The sequence below is a fragment of the Monodon monoceros genome, unplaced genomic scaffold (genome assembly GCF_005190385.1).
Source record: "Monodon monoceros isolate NGI ecotype Baffin Bay Population unplaced genomic scaffold, NGI_Narwhal_1 Super_Scaffold_22, whole genome shotgun sequence".
NCBI lineage: Eukaryota > Metazoa > Chordata > Mammalia > Artiodactyla > Monodontidae > Monodon > Monodon monoceros.
Genome location: NW_021703779.1, coordinates 9725705 through 9735448, shown reverse-complemented (window position 1 = coordinate 9735448; position 9744 = coordinate 9725705). Strand labels below are relative to the sequence as shown.

Sequence of the window (9744 nt, the reverse complement as noted above, 5' to 3'; positions counted from 1 at the left end):
GATAGATAGATAGATAGATAGATAGATAGATAGATAGATAGATAGATGATAGATAGATAAGGTGAATAGATGATTGATAGATACAATGGATGGATGGGCAGTTAGATGGATGGATGGCCACAGACACATAGATCGTAGATAGATAAATAGATGTTAGATAAATGCGAGATGGATAAATGCTAGAGATAGATTATTTATTAATATAGAGACAAATAGATATGACGGATGGATGGGTGGATGGATGGATACATAGATAGATACACAGATAATTAATAGATAGACTTCAGATAGAGTCATTCTAGTCAGAATTCTCAGCCTCACACTACTGACATTGGGGGCTGAGTGACTCTCTGATACGGGGCGTCCTATGCACTGTGGGCTGTGGAGGAGCATCCCTTGTCTCCCCCCACCAGGTGCCAGGAGCACCCCTCGCCACCACGGTGACAACCAAAATGACCCCTGACTAATACATAGCACATATATATAAACTAATACATACCTATGTGTATGTAGATGTACATGTGTCTGTATATATATATATGGTATATCATGGTATGTGGTATATATCAACATGACATCCTAATGTATTTTTTTTTAATTTTATTTATTTATTTGGCTGTGTTGGGTCTTCGTTTCCGTGCGAGGGCTTTCTCTAGTTGCGGCTAGCGGGGGCCACTCTTCATCGCGGTGCGCGGGCCTCTCACTGCTGTGGCCTCTTCCGTTGCGGAGCACAGGCTCCAGACGCACAGGCTCAGTAGTTCTGGCTCACAGGCCTAGTTGCTCCACGGCATGTGGGAGCATGCCGTGGGTCCTCCCAGACCAGGGCTCGAACCCGCCTCCCCTGCATTGGCAGGCAGATTCTCAACCACTGCGCCACCAAGGAAGCCCCCTAATGTATGTTTTGATGGCATCGTAATGTCCTATTTTTTCCCCCTTAATCTTCTGTGCTGGGTGATCCCGCACAAGGCATCAGAAGGTCGTGCAAACCAGATCCCTGTGCACCAAGCCCCCCAAGTCCCCACCCTAACCCCCTCTTGGTTAACCCATCAGAGGGCTGACCACCCACCAGCAAGCCCCTCCACAGTGAGTTCTGATTCACCGTGTGGACTCACCCTGCCCCAAACTTTACCCATTTTGGGGGAGTCATTTCCTGATTGGTTGAACTTTACGTTTCCCTCAAATGTCTGGAGTTAGAAATAATTCCTTTTCTTCTTCTTCTTTCTAATTCTAGGCATTTCAAGGAAATGTAAAAATTCAACCAGTCAGGAAGCATCTTTATCACTGAATCATCTTCCCCCGGACAGTGACAATGAATATTTAGCTCGAAAGGTCAGGATGGAGGCATAAATACTTGTTTTCAAATTGCACAGCAGAAAAGGTGTCAAACCGCCCGCCCTCCAGCCGAGCTTGAGGCCCCCTTACTGGTTCTCCTCTGTCGATGCTGGTGTCACTGAGTTTTATCTGGATGAAGACATCAGAGAAGTTATTGCAAAGGCAAACTGGAAAACCATTTAATGAAGGATCACTGTCCGATGGGGTCAATTCCCCCTGAATCTCCAGAACCAGCCCTGAAGGCTCCTGTTCAGTTCAATGCACAAGCCGAACATCTTGCTTACAAAAATAGACGGTTTATTCTGAGGAAGTTCTAGGTGTACAGGGCACTTGTCAGCATAGTACTGAGGCTCCTCAGCCACCTCCCCCATCCTTCCCCATCATGTTAACACCCGACATCCCCGCCATAACGAAGAACCGACATCGGTCCGTTTCCGAGGAGGGATCGGTGTTGGAATCTCTCCCGTTTTCCCCGTGCTCTTCTGGGATCCAGTCTGCGATCCTCTCATTTTCCTTAGATGTTCCAGCTTCCATCTTTCTCAGGATTGTGGACAAGAAGGGGAGCAGGCTGACGGATGTCTTGATGGTTTTGACTTACGCTGTAGGAAGGTCTTGGTGACAGACAAACTCAACAAGGTGACGAGGGAGGCAAGAAAGGAACGGTGGTTGGCACGGGACACTCTGTAAACTAGGGATTTAGCCAGGGACGTCCGGCTGGGGTTACCAGCCAAAGCTGGGTCCCCACGTGTGTGGGATGGGACTCTGAGGCAGGTGCTGGGTTCGACTCCCTGCTGGCTAACTCACCAGCTCCGGGCCACCGTTGTGGCCTTTATCGGTGAGTCCCACAGCAGTAATCTTACACATCTCATCCCATTTAGGAACCCGCCCTGCACGTTTATTTACATCCACTCCTACCCTAGAGGTATTTTAACAGCACTAAGGAATCTCATTGGCATTACAGAATCGTATAGGTTTCCAAAGACAGATCAGACGCTGGAAGAAAAAATAAATCAATGTCTCCGTGCGAGAGTTTCCAACAAACCACCTGTTTTTAGCATGGATATTTTAAAACAGGCTCAAGTAAAGAGAATGACATAATGAAACCCTGTGTTCCCTTCACCCAGGCTCAAGCATTATGAGCTATCGGCATTCTGGTAGTTTTCATTTATCCAGTCCCCAAATACGCAGGCACAAATGCACACACGCGCGTGCACACACAAAGACGTGGGCGCATGCACGTGTACACATGTGTGTGAAGTGTGCACATATGGGTATGCACGCATGTATATATGTGCATGCTTGTATTTGCTCTTGTATTTTAAAGCAAGCATCAACCATCGTAACTCCGCCCAGGACTATTTTCATTTACACCTTCAGCATTTTAGGATCTCTTTTAACAAAGCCAAAGCCCCATCATCCCACCCAACCAATCCTGGATTCCACCCGCGCCCCGTTCGTGTTCTGCTGGCCCGGTTCACGCCAGGAGCCCAGAACACCGTGATTCTGCCATCCTTGAAATTCCAGGGAGCCTGGTGGGAGGGTAATGAGACGGCTCGGTCTTGGTCAGGCAGGGGTCTCAGGAGTCCGAGGGAGAAACCTGTCCGCCCAGCACACGGGGAGAAGTCAGGGATGTGGGTCTCTGCGTTCTTCCTCCCACACCCTCCCAAGAGCTGAATCACAGAATCACATCTTGTTTTTTTTCTCATGTCTATGTACATGCGAATGTGTTATCATTTTAAGGGAGGCTTAAGAGGGCAACAGATTGAAGGAGTGTGTGGGGAGAACACACACACACAAACACACACACACACATACAACATTATTAAAAGGCCGAAAGAGGGGCAAATCCCGCCCTGCCTGGGATTTCAGGTGATCTGACGGACCTCTCGGACAGGCTGACGGTCACCTGAAGTTCTGGATGGAAATTCCCAGCAATTCGAAAGACCCTGTCGGACCTCCTGAATTTCGGTGGAACTGGGGGCCCCTAGAATGCAGAAGTCATGGGGGCGTCGACAGCCCTGGATGGCTGAGTGGCCGCCAACCAAATAAGGGCTGGCACAGCCCTCTGTGACCCAAAGGCTGGAGGGACGTGACATCCACTGGGGGAGGGTATTACTACCTAGACTGGCTTCCTCTGAATTCAAACTGTGAGGCTTAATAACAAAGCAGCAGAAAAACGTCCTGTGAGGGTGGTTTGAGGTTTTTCGCACTTTTGTAGCATCAGACACTGGAGGCCCACGCCCAGACGTGGGTGCCACTGTCTCTCCGGCTCAGGGTTTCCGCCCCTGGACTGTTGCTCCCTCGACCTGGCTTTCTAGGGTTCGCCTTGGGGACAGTTGGGGAGAGTGGGGGGACAGCACGCCATGCACGGACCATCCAGATCCCGGACACGTGCCCTTTTCTCGTCCCTTCCGCCCATGGGCTCAAGTCCTCCCCAGGGGCATGTCCGGCTGTCCCTCTGAGGCTCCCGAGGGTGGCTCTCGGCTCCCTGTAAACACAGACACTGGCTCGGACACCGTCCTCTGTGGAGTGTCCCAGCTGCGTGGCCTGGGGTGGAGGACGGTGAAGGGGCCCTCCAGGCTGCACCTCCAAGCCGAGGGACTGGATTCCACAAAGCAGGTCCCACCCTGGGAGCCAGCACCAGGCACCGGGCCCTCCTGCAGCCACCCAAGCAGGAGCCAGAGGCTCAGTCTCAGAATGTCAGAGTGTGTGTGTCTCCTGGGGCAGCCGTAACAAATTCCCATAAACTGCAGGCTAAACCCCCGGACAGACCTGCACCCTCCCCCAGCCCGGAGACCAGACGTCTGAGGGCAGCCATAACAAGTTCCCATAAAATGCAGGCTAAAACCCCGGACAGACCTGCATCTTCCCCCATCCTGGAGACCAGACGTCTGAGGTCAGGGTGTCCCAGGGCTGCGCCCCCTCCAGAGGCTCCAGGGGAGGGTCCTTCCTGCCTCTTCCAGCTTCTGGGGGCTCTGGGCTTCCCTGGGCTTGTGGCCGCGTGCCTCCCGTCTCTGCCTCTGTCTTCCCGGTTCTTCTCCTGTGTGTCTGGGTCTCTCTTCTTCTGCCCCTTAGAAGGACCCTGTCGTTGGATGTAGGGCCACCCTGATCCCATAGGTCACACTTTGTGGTTCCTAGCGGACATGGACTTTGGCGAGACACCGTTCACCCCAGCGTACGTATGTCTGCTTCTCTTCCAATGTGACCAGGTGCTTCCAGAACATCAGCTCACAACCCCCATCTGCATCTCTGACTCACGGAGGGGACGTCACCTGCCCCACAGCCAAGCCACCCTGGAGGTCCCTGAGCCCCCGCCTGCCAGCCCCTCCAAGGTCTCACCTTATAGGCTGCAGGGCTGTTTTCCTTTCCCAAGAGAGCCCTGAGCTCAGTCCTGTGCATCTCCTTGTGATGTGCAAAGCACCCAAAAGTTTGTTCTTTCAGGCAAATCCCGGCCTCCCGGGAACCTGCTGGTTTAGCATCCTGGGCAGTCCGGGGACTGGGCCCCTTATCTTCCCAAAGCAGCCCAGGTAGTGGGGCTGGTACAGGTGTGTCCCAGGTGCTGAGCAGACCTGCTAAGGGCTCGTGTGGTCAGTGCTCTCCCCTGGTCCTCCAAGGATCCCACGGGTCAGGCCAGGAGCCTCTCCAGACCCCCAGGACGACTTGCCGTGGCCCGGGGTTCTCAGCTTGGAGGCGGAGCCAGAGAACGGGCCGGAGGGGGCCCCCCGAGGCAAGCTGCACCCCGAGGCGGGTCAGGGAGATGCAGTTGTAGCTGCGAACACTCAGAAAGTTGTCATCCGCCCAGAGACCCTCGGTCCACACCTCCGGGACGGACGACCTTCCGGTCTGGGGCCTGTGGCTTGGGGATATTTAAGGAGAACCTGATCCCCGCCGGCGAGCCCCCGTGTTTGCTTGGCTCCGGGGGGCAGGGGGAACCAGGTGATGTCGCAGGGACCCATGGGCCCCCAGAGCACGGGGCCCGAGGTGGCCTGTCCACGGGCACGTGGCCAAATCCCAGTGCCCGGAGGGACCGCGGGTAGATTGTCGCAGGGCGGGGTGGGTGGGGGTGGGGGTGGGTGGGGTGGGAAGGACCGCACCGCCCTCTCCCGGCTGCCCCGCCCCCGGCCCCTCCCCCGAGGGGCGCCCGGCTCAGAAGACGCTCTCCTGCCGCTTGACGCTGGGCCGGCCGGCGGCGTCCAGCCCCTCCACGGAGCGCACGGACAGCGTGCGTCCAGAGACGAGGCTCTCGAGGTGCCCCTCGGGGCTGCCGGTGGGCAGGGGCCTGTAGCCCAAGTAGTGCCGCATGTGGAGCTGGAACTCGCGGGACGCGAAGTAGTAGACGAAGGGGTCCAGGCAGTTGTTGAGGCAGCTGAGGCAGAGCGTGAGCTTGTACACGTGGTAGTAGCTGCGGCCGAAGAACAGCCGACTGACCACGTGCACCAGCAGCACGAAGTTGTTGGGCGCGAAGCAGGTGACGAAGGCCAGAAGCACCACGGCCGCCAGGCACACGGCGCGGGACCTCCGGGCCTCCCCGTGGCGGTCGGCCGAGCGCAGCAGCGTGAGGATGGTGGCCGTGTAGCAGGCCACGGTGACCACGAAGGGAACGAGGAAGAGCACGACGAACAGGGTGAGGAGGAACACCGCCCACATGGCCACGCTGGGCAGCATGCTGGACTTGAGCACGTCGAAGCACGTGACGATGCCCAGCACCTCCACGGCGTAGGTGAGGTCCGTGCGGGCCAGCGGCGACAGGGCGGCCAGAAGGAGGAGCCACGTGCCGGCGCAGGCAGCCACGGCGTAGCGGCGGCAGCGCCAGCGGGCGGAGGCCAGCGGGTACACGACACCCAGGAAGCGGTCCACGCTGATGCAGGTCATGGTGAGGATGGAGGAGTACATGTTCGCGTAGAAGGCCACGGTCACCACGTTGCACAGCAGCTCGCCGAACACCCAGTGGTTGCCGTTGCAGTGGTAGTAGATCTGGAAGGGCAGCACGCAGGCCAGCATCAGGTCCGTGACGCTCAGGTTGATCATGAAGATGACCGAGGGTGTCTTGGGTCCGATGTGGCGGCACAGCACCCACAGGGAGAACAAGTTGCCAGGGATACTTATCAGTGCCACCAGCGAGTATACCACCGGCAGGACCACCGCGATGGCCGGGTCCCGCAGCATCAGGAGGGTGGCGTTGTCCGGACGCGTCACGTTCATGTCCATCCTGGAGCCGGGGGTTGGGGGCCGATCTGGAAGAGAAAAGGGGCGCCAGGGGTGAGAGGGGCAGACGACGGGGTCTGCCTGCACAGGGACGGAGAGATGGGAGGGTCCCTGGCGCCCAAGGGGCGGGCAGCTCCCGGTTCCTCCTCTGCTGGCCCTCCCTCCCTTCTGGTCCCTCTTCCCGCCCTCCACCTGTATCCCAGACCCAATAGATGCTAAATCCTCAAGGGCTGCAACACCCACAAAAGCTACAAGGAACCATTTGAAAACACCCACCACCGGTTGCCAGGCTCCTGACCCAGCATGGGGGTCACAAACCTGCCCCTCCATCCTGCACCGGGTGGTGGAGGGGGAAAGAGAACCCACACTGGGACGTGGAGACCCCGTGTCCTGTCCCTGCAGGCAGCAGGTGTGGGCTCAAGTCTGCTGGGGCCAGAGGACATAGGACTCTTCCTGTAACTGCCCACAGCCCAGCTGCACCTGGGTCACTGCACTCCTGCCCCTCCCCTGGCAACTTCCTTCCTTCCTGTGACTTGGAAGCATGGGGAGCGTGCTGTGAGGCACAGTGCGGAGGCTTCAATGCTGGGGCCATGAGGATGCAGGGCGGTGAGGCCGAGGTACAAGGTTACAAAGTCACCAAGGGAATGACTCTGTTTCCAACCTGCAAAGTAGCTTCCCTCGGATGCTCTGAGCCCCAGTTTCTTCACTGGCACACAGTGAAGTCAGGGTCCCCCCACCCCAGGGCTGTGCTGGGTATCGCAGGCTGCCCTCCCCGACCGCACGGATGTGCTGTGCTGCTGGCGTCGTGGTCCCAGCAGGATAGTAAGTGTCACCCTGCGCCTGGCCTCCTGCCTTTGGCCCATAACCGCTCATCACCCCAACACCGCAGCTCCACTCCCTTCCAAGTTCGGGACCCCAATCCCAGAGCACCCGTTGTGGCTGCTCCTTTGGGGCGGGGGGGATGTTGGGGCGCCTGAGACATCATCCCCATGTCTTCCCTCCCTCCATCCCTCCCCGGTGATGTCACAATAATCCTCTTATTGTGACATCACCGGTAGCACCAGCAGGACGTGAAGATAGAAAAGGGGCTTGGAGGTGAGCTGGTGACACGTTCCTAAACTGCAAAGGGGAGTGGATCCCCTGCCCGGCTCCGGCCCTGATGGGGGGTCCTGGGGGTTCCCTCCCGCAGACCACACAGAGCATCCTCTGCTCCTCCCCAATGATCCCACAGAGGAACCTCCCCCGGGCTGCTCCCAGCCGAGGGATCCGGGGACCACGGTTGAAGGGAGCGGTGTTTGTCTTGCAAGCACCTGCTTCCAGGTGCCACGTCCCCGCCGTCCCCGCCGGACGTGGTTTTGGAACCCCAGCGGCCTCCTTGCCTCCTGGGAAGTGCACAGCAATACAGGAGCCCATGGAGAGGCCCAGGTACCTCGTGGGGCTGGCAGCCCATTCCCTGCAAACCATGGGGAAGACGGAACGGCTGCCGGGCGGGTGTGTGGCACCTTTGTTCTTGTCTTGACCCCCCCCGTGAGCTCCCAGGGCTTTTCCCAAGCATAGGACGGGCTCTTTGTAGGCAAAGGAGGATGCGATCGGAATATGTGTTACAGGAGTGGGGGAAACTGCCCATCAGGTCACGGTCTTAGGAGCAGACGCTGCGGTTTCCCGGAGAAGAAGGAATTCTGAGTCCAGATAGCAGGGTCAGCTGGTGCCTGGGTCTCTAGCCCCGCCCCCTGCCCTGCGGATTTCAGACTCACCAGCCCCACAACCAGTGTGAGCCAATTTCTTGAGATAAATGTCTTTATGTATATGTTGTATTTTACATTTGTAGGTACGTATATGTGCAAATATAGGCATGTGTGTTTGTATACACGTGTACACTTATGTATATATATATCCTCTTGCATATAGTTGTATGTATGGGTGTGTGTGTATATACACACGTATCCGGTCGCATATATATCATATTGCATGTATACACACGTGTCTATACACATACAACCCTATTGCCTGCATACACTGGGTTGGCCAAAAAGTTCGTTCAGATTTTTCTGTAAGGTCTTATGGGAAAACCGAAGCAAACTTCTTGGCCAACCCAATATATGTGTGTGCGTGTGTGTGTGTGTACACACAGAGATATATATCCTATGGCATATCCATGCATGTGTATGTATATATATACACATGTATATACAATTGCACAAGTATGTGTATACAATTTATGTGTATATATGTAGACATAAATATGTATATAAATGCAATAGGGTATATATGTGTGTGTGTATATGCGCGTATATATATGCATGTCATAGGATGTCTGTATAGATATACATACACATCTGTGCAGTAGTACATGTGTACACATACATGTACATGCAATTGAATATACACGTGTATAGATACATACTTCTATAGCTCTCCATCCTTTGGTTTCTGTTCCTCCGGAGAACCCTGATGATACAGAGCCAATGGTCCTGAGGGCCCTCCTGGGGCTGGGGGACCATGACGAGATGCTCGTTACTTTTATGCTGACCCTCATGTTAAGAGACAGTGGGTTTGCATTTCCAGACCCTTCCATAGAGCGCTCGGGATAACAGAGGTGGGAGGGCCCTGCCCACGGCGACACCTCCCAGCGGGTCCTCACGCCACGCTTTATCAGAAACGTTAAAACCAAAACCAGCTGGCAACAAGTGGCTGGGTCTCCTGCCCACGTTCATGGCACGAAAGCCCCTGTTCTTTGCCTGGAGCCGCTGTGGAGCACCAAGCCTGCCCTTCAGAGCTCACGGAGCAGAGTCTGGAGCCAGAGCCCCAGAGCCCTGGGCTGGGCAGCCATGCCGATGCCAGGTCCCAACACGCCGGGTCCCTCCTGCAAATATGGGCATAACTGAGGTATGGGCAGATGCCCTGGATGCCCTCCGGAGCCAGTGGGCTCTGAGCTGCTGGCACCTGAGCCTCGCACTCCTGAACTTCTGTTTTTCCCGCTGATCTGCCCCCCGCCCCCGTGACAGAGAAGTCCACCCAGCTCTCCGCACACCCCACTCCTGACTGCCGGCCCCTCAGACCCGCAGAGAGGGAGGGCCTGGGCCCGGCGGGGACAAGGGATCCCTGGGGCTGCCTACACCCCGCCTTCTGGGCACAGCGGTCCCCGTTTCACTTTCTTTCTAATTTCTTATGTAAATGCAAACCAAAGGCGGCTCACTGCTCACTTCT

General features: G+C 56.1%; 1 protein-coding gene across 2 annotated transcripts in view; it reads right to left on the bottom strand.

The window, feature by feature from the left end:
• Positions 1 to 5448: 5448 nt before the first annotated feature.
• The window catches only part of P2RY8 (P2Y receptor family member 8), a 50918-nt gene continuing 46622 nt past the window's right edge, over positions 5449 to 9744 (bottom strand). For both annotated transcript variants that reach the window (XM_029241164.1, XM_029241165.1), the window contains exon 2: positions 5449 to 6566. In XM_029241164.1, coding sequence (XP_029096997.1) covers positions 5479 to 6540 — 1062 coding nt within the window. In that variant the 5' untranslated portion in view covers positions 6541 to 6566 and the 3' untranslated portion in view covers positions 5449 to 5478. The remainder of the gene's footprint in view (positions 6567 to 9744) is intronic.